The following is a 16868-nucleotide window of genomic DNA, read 5'->3' as shown; positions in this document are numbered from 1 at the left end:
CCACCCTTTAATGCTGAGAAGCGAGCTCATTTTGGGTAAAGTTTGGGGCCCCCATGCTTTATATGCCAAGGGAAGTTTTTGGGGGGGATTTTATGTAGCATAAACTAGACCCGACGGTATCAGAGCGCTTCACATGAGCACCAGTTGCGTTACAGACGGATTCATTTATTTTATTGGGCACGGGGAGATTAAGTGATTTGCCTAGAATCTAAGGATATTGGACGTCTCTGCTGAGACTCAAACCCGGTTCCCCTGCTTCGAGGTAAATTTCTGTAGCCATTAGGCCACATGGAGAGTTCATAGTACAACCGGTTTCTCTGAGTTAACCTTTTGCAAAAGGGAATCTAAGTCCCCAAGAGTGTGTGTGGGGATTGTGACTGGGAGGTTGGAGAAGAGGTTGAGTAGTCGGGGCAGCAACACCACATTTCACAACGCAACACAGCCTGCCTCTGACAACAGCAGGATTATTCAAAAGGCCGCTTAGGTTCTTAGAGAAGACACAACCTTGCCAAGGTTACCCTCTGAAAGATCCTCTTCCTGGTGGTAGATCTGTATCCCCAGATATTTTAATGTCTAAGGGGATCATGTCAGAGCCTCGGTCCTAGCTGACACGTCTCTCAGGGACATGCTCTATGGATTGAGACGATGTACATAATCATGGGCAGAGGGAAGGGAGTACAGGTCCCTGTAGACCACTGTGGAGGTAAAGGATCATATCATCTCCATATAGTGAAATGGCATGTGTTTGGGGTCCCATGGGTATACCCCAGTCTTACCAAGGTGGATATATATGTGGCATATAATTCAATTCAACATATGCCCATATGAGCTAGGGTAGCAGCCCCTCAAGAACATGCAAATTGCTTTTTTTGTCAAAATTAACAATACTTAAGCTCCTTTGCTCTGCCCATTCATCCCACTGTCATTTGCATAAACCCCCATAACTCAAGCACAAGGCAACACACATGGAAAATGCATAAACGTGGAGTAATAAAACATTTCTCCTCGTATCTTCAACTTAGGACCAGGGTTTTCCTGGTCTTAAGTTTGGCGTTAGCTCCTATTTACGCTGCCTTTGTGAACAGGGGGCGGCGTGAATATCAATGGGTGTTGCAGTGGAATGCCTACCGCAACACCAACTGCATGCCCTTTTCATGCTAAACAGCGTGAAAGGGGGCCTATTCACAAGGCAGCGGTAAGCCACGTTAAGTGGCTTAACGCTGCCTTGTGAATAAGGCCCCTATTGCCACCACAACGTCACTTTCAGTAACGTTGTGGTGGCGATAGGGGCTTGAGAATATGCCCGTTTGTTTGATAACAAAGTGAAAGAGTTGCTTATCTAGTAGTTGTCTTGAAACATTGGAGAATTGCCCTTGCATCCATCTGTACTGTCCTATTAGTGGCCAGGAGGTAAAACCGAAGATTGATTAATTATCCAATCTGAAATGATGCTCTTTTGTTAGAACTATGGCAAAACCTCTGCTTAAATATATATTCAAATTCATTCTTGATGCATTTTAATAAAAATGTACAGATATAAAAAGGTGACCGGATTCTCGTAATGTATCATATGTTGTCTCCAATGATGGCTTGCTCTTACGTTTTCTTTTCTTTGATTGTGTTACAGGATGAAATAGTAGCTGTTGCTGGTCTTCTTGGTGTGGCAGGTTCCGTTGTTTGCAATTCGGGCGTAAGTCACTTTGGGTATCTTTTAAATATTGGCTACAACTAACCTGAATATTTAGGTGATTCTGCTGCTTTTAAAAAATAATTTTGAGTTCAATTCCACTTATCTATCTGAGAAATCATAGTTTTGTCTTCAAATTAATATCTGCCTAATTCCCACATCCCTGGCCGGGTGTGGTTCTGTCTCAGGTGCCAGGAATCACCTAGGAGTTTGCCTCAGACAGATGAAACCTGAGCAGGAAGGCTGTGTTAGTTGCACATTCTGGGCCTCATTTATAAGAGGGTTGCATCATGTTTGCACCACGCAACGTGGTACATGCCTGAGGCAAACCTTTAAGTCAAATGTTTGAAGTCACGCAAAGCCACTTTGCATGGCTCTGAGAGGCTTCAAAAATCTGGAGTAACGCAACGCAGCACAAATTGCTGCGTTGCGTTACGTGTACTGGGAAGGCATTCCATGGGCATCGCATGGATGTTACCACGCAACTCCCATGGATTTGATGCATCCCCAAATTTACAATAACTTGGAAACTTTGGAATGTGCCAAAATCTTACACCTTCCTAGAGGAGGCGTACCAAGGTGGAATATTTTTTTGTTCCCCTCGTTTCTCCCTCTTTATATGTCTGCTGCATTCTTCAGCACACATAGAAAGAGGAATAGGCCTCCCAGGATTGCTTTTGCGTAGAAAGGTAACCCTCCTGCACGAAAGCAATCGTGCAGGCAAGGTCGACACCCTTGCGCCAGGCACAGCCGGTGCAGGTAAGAGCCTTGGGGCGGTGCCGGGCGAGGGTGGGAGGGAGTCAATAGATGACAGAATAGGGAAAATAAAATTAAAAATAAAGCCACTTTCCTTGTGCTTACCGCATCAGCGATCCGGCAAATGCAAGGAAAGTGGTTTTCTTTTGTTTCATAATATTGTTGTTTTTGATATTGTGTCAGTCATTCCTCAATGGATATCCACTGGACCTGGCCAGTTGCAAGGCTATAATTTTAAAAACATAGAGGTGTGTTTTTTCTAGATCAATACCCCAGACCAATACTGGCCAGTAATGTGTACAGAAACATGTTGACTTTTCAATGTACACTGAGGCCCTCATTACGAGTTGCCCGGTTTTTGTGTGACTAATTTTAGCGCTGAGTCTGAATTTACCATGTCCAATAAATAACTTGCAACTACAAGTTTGTGTCAGGTAAAGGGGTCCAACCTGCATCAAAATCTGCATGCCCCAGTAAATATCAGTCCAGGAGTTACTGAACAAAGCGCAGTTATCAAGGACACTAATAATGAGGGCTCAAATAGCTAATGCATTCTACAACTCTAACCTTGTCGTAGCTAGGCCATAATACAACTAATAGTGACGTACCATTCCACAATTGTTGCTTTTTGACCCTGACACTAAAAAAAAGCTTTCAACATTTTTGATGCTCATTCGAAAGTTTCAAAAAAGAGTACATTTACAAAATATCGAGAATAAGCTTGTTGTGTGTAATATCCGCTCAGGACCGGAATTGATGATGAAACATGTCATAATAATTAGGTGGCTCAATCCTGGAATAATCTCATATAAGGTATACACTAATTCACACTCTTATATACTGGAACTCCAAAGAGGAAAAGGGCTTTTTGTTGCCATTCATTCACAGTCGTAGGAACATTCTCAAGAGAAAGTGGAAATCTAACAGACATGTTCCTTGTCTGAAGTTTTCTTTGACCTACTCTGGTGTGCAAGCTTCTTTTCTGGATGAATACTGCAAATATAAGACCCCAAAATAAATGTACCTTAGACGTGGCAGGTCAATCAGTTATGGAAGAAATGCTAGCATATCGGATCACTTCCCATGCACCTGATCCAGCACAGAATGGTGCCATTGACTTTTAGGCGACTCATTGAATGAAAAAACAGTTTAACAATAGATCATTGTCAGAGCCCCAGACTCCGATAGATGTATTTTTCAGCAGCAGCATTTTTGGGACTACTGAAGCATGTGTCGGTGGTTCCCAACCGCAAAGAATACAATGGTCAGTATCCGAAAAGCATATCCAGCAAGCCAGTACATTAGGATGCAGTTTTCACAAGTCAGGTTTGAGGGGATGTGACCCACAGAGTCAGCCTAGTGACAGTCATCGCACAGAGAGGAAAGGTGAGAGTAGGCCCACAGGCACCAGTGCCTTACAGCCACAAGGGGTTCAAACCATGATGCAGTTACCAAGAAGGCCAACATGTAACTATCCTTAGACAAAACCCTACCAAGTTTGAGGTCGAACAAATATGGCAATGGATTCTGTAAATATTCTTTATTTGAAGAAATGTATATTCTTTTTCAAAACAGCAAACTGGTCTTCATCAGGGCCTCTAACAATAACAGTTCTCATTTCAATGTATAATTCATGGGCTATGTGTCATTCAGTTCTCCAACAAAAAGACTATATCAGGATATCGATACAATAACATTAAAAAAATTGGGGGGTGTGGCCAGACGCCGATGGAGGCGGGACCCTGAGCCTGAGCTCCCGCCGGTGCTCCACCATCCAGTGCCATATTGCCCGATATAGAGGGGCCCCATGCACAGGCGATATCCACCCCAACCCTGGGGAATCAAACTAAGTGGGGGAGCACCGAGATCAGACAGAAAACCACAACTGGCGAAGGGACCGCACGTCTGAGTAAAATGCCGGCTTCGATCTGACTGGCGGAGAAAGACAGCGCCTAGGATGCCTCAGGTACGGAAGGTGCAGCAGATGCTGATTATGAGCACATAGATGGCAGGAAAGTAAATGCCCTTGCTACCTGCACAGTGAGAAGCGGCATGGGCGAAGATCATGCAGAGGCAGCTGTGGCTGCACTGCGGCGGGCTGCGGAGGCACTGCGGTGGGCTAGCATCACGGCACAGGGGGCGCCTTGCAGCTAGACAGTACGTGGAGATCGGTAGTCTGCTTGTAGGTGGGACCCACCTCCTGGGCAGACCACGAGAGTAAGGTGACCAACTGGCATTGGTGCAAATTCAGGACGGTGAGTGTAAAAATTCAGGACAAAGGGTCAAAATTCAGGACACAAATTCAGGACAGGAGGTCAAAATTCAGAACAATTGGATAAGTTTTACAGACACATCAGAGGTCGCGCAATAGCATATAAGTAAGCCCAGCCATATCCAAACATATTCAACCATTTGCAAACCTATCCATCATGTATCCTTCCATCTATCCTTTCACTCATCCATCCCTTCATCCATCCTTTATCCATCCATCCACCCTTTCATCCCAGCCATCTGTACACTCATCCATCCACTCTTCTACCCACCCATCCATTCACTAATCCATCCAGCCATTTACCCTTTCACCCATCCAGCCATCCTTTCCCTTACTCATCCATCCACCCAGTCACTCATCCTTCCACCCATCCACCCTTTCAGTCATCCATCATCCTCCCTTTCTGTCTCCATCGTGCCTTTCACTTAGCAATCCTTCCTTCCATCCATTCACCCACCCATCCATCTACTCATCCACTCATGAATCCATCCATTGACCCTATCACTCATCCATCCTTTCTCTCATCCATTTATCCTTTCACTCCTTCACTCATCTATTCATCCTTTAGTCCATCTACCCTCCCTTTCACTCATGCATCCATCCTTACATCCACCCTTTCACTCATCTGTCCATCCATTCACCCTTGCACTTATCAATTCATCAGTCCATCCATCATTTCACTCATCCATCCACCCACTCACTCATCCACCTTTTTACTCATCCATCCTTTCACTCATCCATCCACCCTTTTACCCATCCATCCACCCTTTTACCCATCCAGCTACCCTTCCACCCATACATCCAGCTATTTAACCTTTCTCCCTTCCATCCTTCCACCACTCACTCATCAATCCATCCATCCTCTTTTATTATCCATCTATTCAATCTTTCATTCATCCATTCACCCTTTCACTAATTCATCCAGCCATCCACCCATCTCTTCACTTACTCACTCGCCCACCTTTTCATATTAATTTTGAGCTGAGCCTTTTTGACGTGCAGGAGCCATTCCTGGACTGGGACAGAAGCCTCCCAGGGCAGAGACTGGATCCACCACAGGTCGAGGGGGAGGGACAGGAGCCATCACTGGGGGAGGGGAGGCAGGAGGGGGACCAGGATCCACCAGGGTGGGCACAGGGGTGGGCATTCGGTATTCTAGTATCATCTTGGTATCTTCCAGGGTGGGGTAGGGCTCCTCACCCCTCCTGGACAAGACAATGAGAAGTCAGTTTCTCTTTCCAAAATGTTACTTTTGCAACCCCCCACTGTGATGTACAGTACTTAAAGGAGATACTCCAAGAGAACTGATTTAACCGATTGTCCTCCTTACTTTATTAATTAGTTTGGGTGCGATTGTGCCATTTTTTTATTTTATTACATTAAAGACTTCATGTTTGAAGAATCAAGGTTTGTTTACAATTTAGTGACAGTAATTAAGCTCTGTGCTGTGAAGAGAACCACGTGCTGACACGGTGTAATCCAGACCGGTTGTAGGATGTTTGGGGCCCTGGGCAGAAAGGGAATGTCTCACACAAATTGCAGAGACATGACACATTCAGGGCTGTGTGCATCTGAATAGATGCCCCCTGCTCCTGAAGCTGCAGCCTCTCCCTCTCAGTCACCTTCAAGCACCTCTTAACAGCTCATCAAGGGCTGGAGGTGTGAGGGGTAGGGGCTGCAGCTTCAAGAGCAGGGGCATCTATTCAGATGCAAACAGCCCTGAATGCGTCATGTCAAGTCAAGAAGTGGAGGCTGTGCCGGCTTTAGGGAGGTGCGACCGGTGCCCGGTTAAAATTATGGACAAATGGCGTCCGTTAAAGAATCCTTCACGGACAACGGACAGATGGCCGAAATTACGGAATGTCCGTGAAATTTACGGACGGTTGGTCACCCTACACGAGAGCAGTCCCCTTTACACTACAGAGCTGAGAGCCCGTAGTGGGAACTAAGTGGGCAGCTGAGCGGAAGACGACCTTGACTGCAACGGAGCTGGTGGGGCCCTGAGCAGTCCAGAGCAATAAGGAGCTAGCGGGGAGGAAGGTACAGGCGAAAGCGCCCACAAGCGGATGTGGGGGCATTGCAGATCCTTCCTTCTGACGAAACAGAGGCTCAGGGCTGACAGCAGGAGAATGGACTGCGAGCCGGGCAAGATGGTGACCATGACCTAAGACGGAGCAGGCCTGCGGAGCTGGGAGGCCTCATTAGAGGAAATATTGTCTGCACATTGGGTGATTTCCCCCTGGGATTCCTGGCCCTGCCGTGGGGAGAGGAGAAACCTGGCCCTCGTACAAAAGTCCCCCTGCCGCAAAGAGAAACCAGGCATGAGACCAGAGTGATCGGTTCCTGTCGGCAGCGTCCTGGTGGGAGAGTGCAGCAAAATAAGAAAGTTCTGGCGCATAATAAATCCCCTAAACCCCTTGGAAGACTGAGGTGCACTGGGGAGCACCTCCGCTGGAACGTTGCAGACAGAGGGGAGAGGGGGTCTGGCAGATGGAAAGAAGGCCTGTGGGCTGCCATCACGGCCCACGCGTGGCAGGGACCCAGATGCTGTGGCCTGCGGCCTAATAGGGGGCACCAGCGGACAGCCTTCTGAAGCGGTATTGTAGGCAAGAATGCTACAGGGAGTGGAAAGCACCCTAGGCCCCCGAGCAGAACTGCTGTGTACGTGGGACACAATACACAAGGGACCAGACACAGTTCATGAGACAATTGTGGAGGGTAAGGACCCACCCGATCACTCAACCTTGAAGATACTGCTGCCACAGAAAGGAGGAGAAGCACTATCCAGCCACCCACACCGAAATCGGAGCAGTTCATAAGTGCTGCGCAGGAAAGGCTAAATATAGCACTCGAAAAAACAACAGTTGATTGACAGAATGCAGAACAATGCCATACATTCACTCCAGTACAGAGATCTGGGCCCAAAACCATCGTTTTTTTGCTCACCATGCCATTCCAGTTTGAACCGAGCCATATGCAAAACAGTCTTGACCCTGTACCCCATGGGAACAGTCCAGCCCGAACTGCCAAGCCAGGTCCTCCCTGAACTAGAAACAAGCATCCTAGGACCGGTTTTGGGCTTTCAGTCCTCATCAGCCAGGGCAGCTTGATTCCAGTGGCATGGAGAGCACGGGATTCACGTCTGAGCATACCCGTCCCACTCGGGGTGACAAATGCAAAAACAACAGTTGATGGGCAGAATGCAGAACAATGTCATACATTCACCCCAGTACAGAGATCTGGGCCTAAATCCATTGCTCTCAGTATGCTTATTTCCGGTCCAGTGAAGACACGGCTTGGCAGTTCGGGCTGGATTGTTCCCATGAGGCAAAGGGTCAGACTGATTTGCTTATGGCCATGTCTGAACTGGGGTGGTGGAGTGAGCTAAAGAATGATGATGGATTAAACCCAGATCAGTTGACTGGGGGTGAGTGTTTGATTTGCTCAAATGCTCCGTCCATCATCCCCTTTGGTATCGCTTTGTTCGCCCTAAGTTGGCAGGGTATGCCCAGACATGGGTCCCCTGCTCACTCTGCCACTGGATTCAAGATAGCCTGGCTGATGAGGGTTATGAACCCGAAACCGGTCCCAGGGTGCTTGTTTCTGATCCAGGGAAGACATGGCTTGGCAGTTCGGGCTGGTCTGTTCCCATGAGACACCGGGTCAAACTGATTTGCATATGACCATGTCTGAACTGGGGTGGTGGAGTGAGCTAAAGAATGATGATGGTTTAAACCCAGATCAGTTGACTGGGGGGTGAGTGTTTGATTTGCTCAAACGATTCGTCCATCATCCCCTTTGGTATTGCTTTGTTCCCCCTAAGTTGGCAGGGTATGCCCAGACGTAGGTCCCTTGCTCACTCTGCCACTGGATTCAAGATAGCGTGGCTGATGAGGGTTATGAACACGAAACCGGTCCCAGGATGCGTGTTTCCGGTCCAGGGAAGACATGGCTTGGCAGTTCGGGCTGGACTGTTCCCATGAGGCACAGGGTCAGACTGATTTGCATATGGCTATGTCTGAACTGGGGTGGTGGAGTTAGCTAAAGAATGATGATGGATTAAACCCAGATCAGTTGACTGGGGGTGAGTGTTTGATTTGCTCAAATGCTCCGTCCATCATTCGCTTTGGTATTGCTAAATATAGCACTCAGCAGAAAAGCATAAGGGCGATAGATGCCTGGACAGAGCTGAGAGCTGACCAGAAGCAAAAGGAACAGAGGTGTCATGCAAAAGTCCCATATAGTAGGCTGAGTACCAGTAGGAGGTAGATGAGAGCTGCTAATAAAAAAAACATGCGCGAAGTGAGACTGGGGGCATCCTTGACCGAATGTGAATAGTGGCACCAGGACACAGAGGATGAAGAGAAGGGGGAAGGCCCAAACGGCAGAGGAATGGCTGTGAGTGCTATCCAGCACAAGCAGAAAAAGCAGAGAACCACGTCCAGGACGTTGACGCGGGCACAGGGGGATCTCCAAGCAGAGAGCCATCAACACCATGGGGAGAGTATCCAAGAGGAGGGATACAGAGCAGCAACATGAGTCGACAGGAGAAGACTCGGGGAACACACACCCAGGAACATGAGCAGGCACTGATAAGATGGAGACCCAAGAGGACCCATGCCTCTATGATATCCTGAAGGTCATAGAAATGTCGAGAACAGCAGTGGAAACAAAAATTGATATACTACGAGAAGACCTGGGCCTGCTCAGGGATGATCACAGGAAGCTGGCAGACCGGGTCACGGTGACAGAGAAGAAGATCCATGAGCTGAAGCCTCAGGTGACTGCGCCTGCTCCGAGATTTGCTGAGATAGAGAAGAGAATCCAAGTGCTGGATCTCAGAGCGGAAGACGCTGAAAATAGGTCTGTCAGAGAAAATTGAAGGGAATGACATGGTGGCCTATGTAGAAAACTGGCTCTGAACAGGGGTGGCCGAGGAAGGCCTGTCACCATACTTTGTTCAGGAGCGGGCACACAAGAAACCAACTATGGTGCTCCCCCTTGGACGGCCTTCGAGGCCAGTAGTAGCCCGACTAGTATTCTACAAAAACAGAGACCATGTGCTGAGCCAAGCCCGAACCAAAGGTCAACTCCGAATCGACAGCTGCATCATATGAATTTTCCTGGACTTCTCAAGGGAAGTACAAAAGCAAAGAGCGTCCTACACAGCAGTCAAAAGGAAACTAAGACAAATGGAGGTACAATATTCCATGATATTCCCAGCCAATCCCTGGATGATCCCTGCGGGAGAAACCAAGTTCTTCAATACTCCACAGGATGTGTGGGACTGGGATGTGAAAGCACCACATGAGAGACAAGAAGAAAAGCATGCGACATCAGGCCGGGATAACACAAGCACTGCAGGAGGAGGTGGAAAACCCAGGATCTTACCCACAGTAGAAGAGTCAAGATGAAACAGAGAGAATGCTGTGGGGGCAGTGGCCTCTATGAGCAAGCAAGGGGTGAAGAGCATATCTTCAATGTCGAGGGAAGATCCGAGAGACTCAGACTCGGACACTAGTACCAGCACAATGGGCAAAACTAGTCAGACTCTCCCTGGAATAACTCCCAGAATGGCGGATGATATTGCCGGAAGGTTATCAGGACATGCAAGTATACAGGGGGAAATGATGGAAGGGAGTCCACAGTACACATATGAGGGTACTAGCACGAGGTGGAAGGGGCCCGACACTGGGCATTGAATAAGACATGTAGCATGCACTGGGTGGGGGGATCCGGGGGGCAGGGGGAAGGCTTTCCTTTGGGTGGACACTGTCTTTGCCACTACTCAAACTTTGGACACTTTCTGTATTAGCACCGGAGTGCTTAGTTAGGATGAGAGAGAGTTTCTCACTTGTCCTGGGGAAGGGGAGTTGGGAAGTTAAAATTGTGCTATGTTTTGTAATGGGGGCGCTGCTGTTAGCCAAAGAGGGAAAAGAAATACGGCAGCCAGGTCTACAGAATTTTGAGGAAAGCATTGATGGCCTGGCACATGTGGAGCAGAGAGGGGAAATGATGAGAAACAGCAATGGCAAACAAGGCAGACAATAACCTGTTATCCTGGAACGTTAGGGGAATGCACTCCATGAATAAGAGATATAAAATATCCTCTCAGTTAAATAAGAGGGGGATCCATATAACAATGCTACAAGAAACTCATACACTAGCCTCAGAAGGAATTGCGCTGCACCGGAGATGGAGAGGGCAAGCATATTAAACGTCATACTGGGCGTTTGCAAGGGGGGACTCTCAGCACATTGGGCACAAGGTAGACCCAGAGGGTCGATACGTCATAGTGGCAGGGAGCAGGACGGACAAGACAGTACACTAATTAATATAGATGGGTCGAATGTAGACCAGAGTAGTTTTCTGGAGCAGATGTGTGGAGTATTAGCATCCTACATGATCAGCATGGTCATCATGGGAGGTGACTTTAATTGCATTGCGGGCCCAGAGTTGTACCGATCACACCCTCACCAGTCTATAAGTTAGCCAACACTTTTAGGGATTGGCAGACTCAGTGGGAGCTTGTGGATATATGGAGAAGCACTCATCCCCTAGATAAGGAATACTCTCACCTCTCATACGCACATGACCTACACGTCAGACTGGACACATTTCTATGCTCACCTGACATACATTCTATGCTCCAAGAGGCAGAATATCTGACTCATACCATCTTGGATCACAATCCACTACTGGCTAAGATACAGTGGGTAACTCATCAGCAACCCATTCCTACCAGGCGCCTCAAGCCTGAGGCCCTGGAGGACCAGGTGTTCTTACAGGAAGTTTGGAGCGATATTACCACATATTTTGTTGATAATTCCTTCTCTACTGAATCTAGGGGAATGGAATGTGAGGCATTTCAGTCTGTCATCAGAGGGCGCTGCATGGCAACATCCATTGGGGTACAGAGGACATTGATGACGGATGTGGAGATGGTGGACCGAGCGCTTAGGGAGTTAGAACTGAGAAGGGGTGAGCATCCTGAACTGAGACAGGAGCTGTTAGAAGCGAAAGAAGAGGTGGCAGAACATGAAGAGCGACTGAGGTGCTTTGAATTTAAGGCATACATGGACAGGAGTCTTGCATAGAGGGATAAAGCAGGAAGACTGCTAGCATGGCTTGCCAATCCGAACAGAAGCGGGAATACCATAATGGTGGACCAGGCGCTCGTTATATAGGCAGGACAAAATAAACCCCAGATTTCATGACTACTACGAGCAGTTGTACAAGAGTAGTGGCCCTGGGGAGGCAGGAGATATGGAGGAGTACCTGGCGGAACTCCCACTCTATGCCCTACCGAGGGAGGATGCAGATCACTTGGGGCTGAAATCTCTGAGTATTAAGTGAGGGTGGCCATAAAGAACTTTGCTAGGGGAAAGGCTCCAGGCACAGATGGGCTTCCCAAGGAGTTCTATGCTACATATGCGGAGGAGGTAGCCCCTAGATTGGTAGAGGTATATGCAAAAGTTTGGGAAAGAGGTCTCCTGTCACAGACCACTCGGGAGGCAGTGGTGATCCCACTACTCAAGCCAGACAAGTCTCTGCTAGAGTGCACTGCGTATAGGCCCCTGTCAATGTTAAACCTTGTCTTCAAAATCTTGGTAGAATACTGGCAACAAGGTTGCTCCCACACAAGACTGCCCTGTTCCACCGAGATCAGGCGGGGTTGCTATACTAGAGCTGAGTAAAGAAGAGGACCCAGATAGAGAAATATTCGCAATAGATATAGAGAAGGCATTCAATAGTCTGAAATGGGAATTCCTGTATGCCGTATTGGCAAAAATGGAGTCGGGCAGGGATTTATAAAATGGGTATGACTGTTATACGAGAACCCAGTGGCTAGGGTCCACACAGGTCACGCAATCTCGGCGCATTATTGGGTGGAGAGGGGCACGCGCCAGGGGTGCCCCCGTTCCCCACTATTGTTTGCTCTAGCCAAGGAGCCACTGGCATGTAGGGCGAGATCTGGCGAAGAGTACAGAGGCCTGCAGGCAGGGGGCCTAACACACCATATAGCACTCTACGCTGATGATCTACTGCTCTTTTTAAAAGATACAGAGGAGGAACTAAGAGGGGCTAAGCTAATAATGGAAGAGTTTGGTGTACTCTCAGGATTGAGGGTCAATTGGCAGAAATCTTGACAGAGCCACCAACACATGCTACCTATGAATACATTGGATTGGCAGGGGCAACCATAAAAGCGGTTACCTGTTTATACAGAGCCATTAAACGAGAACCTACACATCCGCTCAAGCAACTACGGACTAAATGGGTGGAAGACCGGTGCAGACTATTAGAGGACAATTACTTGGAAAACATATTACAAAGAGCCACTAAAGTTTCTCACAATGCAAGATTTATCATGATTGGTTTTTACATACTACATAGGGCATATTACTCCAGATAAAATTAACCGATTCTTCCACAGAGATGATGCGGAATGCCCAAGATGCAGAGAAAAGGGATCAAATTTGATAAATATGTTATGGAGTTGCCCATCTTTAGGGACTTACTGGCAGGAAGTGAGAGTAGAAGTGGCGCTGATCATAGAGTGGGAAATACCACGCACACCAGAACATGTTTTTTTAAACAGGTTCCTTCATACAGCCAAAACTAAAGTCACCGATACATTTCAAGACCTTGCATTTATGTTGGCAAAAAGAGAGATAACCAGTAAATGGAAGGCACCAAATTGCCCCAGCCTCCATAGATTGAAGCAAGAACTAGAGAAATTGGCAAGCAGCGAAGGCAGAATTCTGCTCAGGAATGCGAGAAAAGGTATAAGCAGGATTGAGAGAGCACAAGCTTGGGAGATATTACTGGAAGACATGAACATTTCTGACCTAGAAGTGAAATCCACCAACTCGGAGGCAGTATCTGGACAGGGGAGCCCTGGGAGGCAAGAGCGGGAACAGGGAATGGAGCCAGAGCTAGAGTGGATGAGTTCATAATAGAAAGGTCCCCCAAGATCCGTGGGGAGTGCCCCCATGCTATGGATGTGCAGGATATAAGACCACAGTGCAACCCAGAAAGATGTAGTGTGATAATATAGGCAGCAGCCGCGCAGGGGAGATGCAGGATGTTGGGGACAAGTTCAGAGGGGGTATAATGCCTACACAGAGGTAGACTAGACAGCTGAACTGGGTCTAATTGCTTAATGTCGCTGAAGTGTATGAGTACATTCTGTAATTAATGGATATGTGTTATGAGAGACAGATAAAAGGACTGGAATATGTAAGTGTATTGCTGCAATTGCAGATGCATTGTTGTTTATAAAAGGCAATAAAATGTGTTGAAAAAATCAATCAAAAACATACAAAATTGTGTTTATACCATGACCCTATTATGGAGTTGGTAAATGAATGTATCTGACTACAACTTTTTGTACACTGCTGTACTTTCTCCACAAAGTTCACTGGTGCATGCAACACATAGTACATTACCTCCTCGTCAGTCTTCCTCGCCACATGACTAACAAAGTGAGCTTCAGCTCCACACCAGAACCCTCCAAAGCAAAAAAAGTCAGCCTCCCATGCCTCCCATCCCTTCCCAATATGGCCGACCCATAACACCCCATGACCACTATAAGAGGCGGGCCGGCCCAACCCCAAAGCCTGTTTTTTTAGTTCTGCGCACGTCTTTCCAGATGCGTCAGGTAAGTGGTGCCTGCTGTAGCAGGTACATGGGTCTCGAGTTGAAGGTTCTGCTCTAGCGGACCCTAGGATCTTGGACTCTCTTTCCCCCCTTTTTCACCCGGTGTGTTCTGTGTGATGCTGGCTAGGCTCTGCTCCAGCAGGCCGTGGGTTTCCATGGGGGGGTGGCTGGGGTACTGTTTGGAATGGAGGCCGGCGCCCTGCCGTGCCTCCGCTGTGTTTCCCTTTCCTCTGTGCCCGGTTTTGTCACCGCCCACCTGCCTTTCATTGCGCTGCGGCGGGCGGCAGCTGTGTGTGTTTCATTCCCGGCACTGTGCCTTGCCACCCGCCTGCCCCTCGTGGTGCTGTGGCGAGCGGCGGCCCAGCTTTCTTTTTGCTGGCTGTGGGACCTTTCGCCGCACAGATGGTTTCAGGTTCCACTCGCTGCGAGTACACACCAGCTCATTGCCCGCCTTCCCTTTGTAACGATCCCGCTAGCGCCGCCGGCCCTTACTGCGTTGCAGCAGGCGGCGGCTGTATTGTACCTTTCTGGGGTGTCATTGCGGGTCTCTGACTCGCTCTGGGAAGGTTTTGTTTTTTTTCCCCGCAGTGCTGCTCTCGCCTCCTGCCTGCCCTTTGGGGCGTTGCGGCGGGAGGCGGCGGTGCTGCACGGCTCTTGCTGTCTTCGCAGAGTTGGGCTCTCTCTACTCCGATGTGGGCGGCTCCTGTGGGCTGTGACTTCTGTCTCCCCGGGCCCCTCGGGATTACCTGCTTTTCGCTGCCTTCCTCCCAGCGCCTCTCCCGTGAGTCTTCCTTGGAGACGGGGTGCCCCTTTTGGCAGTGGTGTGGCCCATCCTCCCAGGGCGGGTCTGGCCTCGTCCAGTTTCCCGCGTTGCTCTTTTCTCTAGGGGCTGGTTGGTTTCCCTGTCCCGGGGCTGGTTTCTGGTGTGGACGCACTGTCAGCTCTGTTCCTTGCGCAGACGGCTGGTGTGCTCGGTTGTCAGGCAGGGACGCTTAGCACTGGTTGATCTGGAGGGTATGTCCCGCATCTCAAACTGGAGTTACTGGATTTTGCCCTCAGGTTCTAGTATGCCCTAGGGCTAATCCAGTACAGGCTGAGCTTGTTTCAGTTTAGGGCTTTCTAATTCCCCCTGCCTCTGCCGATGCCGCCCTTTTCCGCGCGGTGCCCCACTCCCCCCTCCGGTCCGTTCAGCCGGGGCCACTCTCTTCTGCCGTTGCCTCTGTTGGGCTCGCTCCCATGCGGACCTGCTTTCTTTCCCGTTTCTCACCGGCGTGCAACTTGTGGCCTGACATGTATCCTTACTTTGTGTGCGGTGTTAGGGTTGCCTTCGATCCGAAGTTTTCCTTTGTGTATGCCTTTGGTGTGGTGTCTTACTCGCACGCATTTGTGCTTCTCTGTTCTCAAGGTAGGCCTTCCGGCTTGCGCGAACGGCCTCCGTGCTGTGGTTCCTGGTTCGTGTCTCGGCTAGGGCGCTCAGCTTCCTGTACATCTGGGCAGCTCCCTTGTACTCCGTGACTGCCTCCCTGATGTATGTGTCCGTAGCCTGTTGGGAGTTCTCGCTTCGGCTTGGCTCTTCTAATCCTGTCCCGTTTTTGCCGCTGTCAGGTGCGATTCTGGGGGTACCGTACTCGCTTGGTTATTGGTTTCCTCCTTATTTTCTGGTGGTAACAGGCCTGCTTCATGGCGCAGGGCGTAGGACCGGTTTCCGGATTTGGCGATTAGTCCTCCACATACTGCTTTGGTTGCATTTCTCTTATTCCCTGCTGGTCATATCTATCTGTTTTGATGTTGCAGTTTCTGTTTCCTTGGATCCGGCGTTGAGGAGTCAATCATCTGCCCTTCCATGCTCTGCATGGCTTTGCATTGGGGCCTTCCCTGTGCTTCCTCACTTTGGTTTCTTCTATGTCCTCAGCGTATCCCATTGGGTTGTTCTCTCTGCTTTTTCGCAGGGTTCCTTGATTTGGCTTGGGACCATGGAGCTATAGCTCGAAGGTAAGTCTTGTAACTTTGGTGGTGCCTGCCCTAACAGGCCGGGGTTCGAATCCTGCCAATGCTGTCATAGTTTCCACAGGTGGTACATTTTTAGATTACTTGTAATTCGGCGCCTGTGGCATTGGGTTGTGAGGCCTCTGCTTCGTGGTTTGCTGTATTGCCTTTCGGGCTTTGGGCCTGTGGTCCTTTTGTCCTGTGGACTCCTGTCCCCACTGTTTTTGTGCGGGGTCGGTCCCGGTTGGTTCCTTGTTGACCGTCTTCCGGGGTTTTCCAGAAGCTGTGGGCTACGGCATGTCTGATGTGGGCTTACTGCTGTTGGGGCCTGTCCATCCGTCTCTGGGCTGCATCAGTTTTCTTGCTGGCTGTTTCTGCTCCTGGAGGGCTCTCCTTGTCTTGTCGGGGTGCGCGGCTTAGCCACTCCCTCCTTTTCCTGCTCCCTGTCTCGGTGGGCGGCTCTTGCGCCCTTTTTCCTGACGGCTTCCTGCTGTCACCATGCTT

General features: G+C 49.0%; 1 protein-coding gene across 2 annotated transcripts in view; it reads left to right on the top strand.

Annotated features, from left to right (window-relative positions):
• Positions 1 to 16868, top strand: part of LOC144766955 (uncharacterized) — a 225145-nt gene that overhangs the window by 204752 nt on the left and 3525 nt on the right. For both annotated transcript variants that reach the window (XM_078650639.1, XM_078650638.1), the window contains one exon: positions 1628 to 1690. In XM_078650639.1, coding sequence (XP_078506765.1) covers positions 1628 to 1690 — 63 coding nt within the window. The remainder of the gene's footprint in view (positions 1 to 1627; positions 1691 to 16868) is intronic.

Source organism: Lissotriton helveticus, chromosome 7 (assembly GCF_964261635.1).
Source record: "Lissotriton helveticus chromosome 7, aLisHel1.1, whole genome shotgun sequence".
Classification (NCBI taxonomy): domain Eukaryota; kingdom Metazoa; phylum Chordata; class Amphibia; order Caudata; family Salamandridae; genus Lissotriton; species Lissotriton helveticus.
The sequence above is the reverse complement of the archived record's forward strand: the minus strand, read 5'-3'. Positions and strand labels throughout refer to the sequence as shown.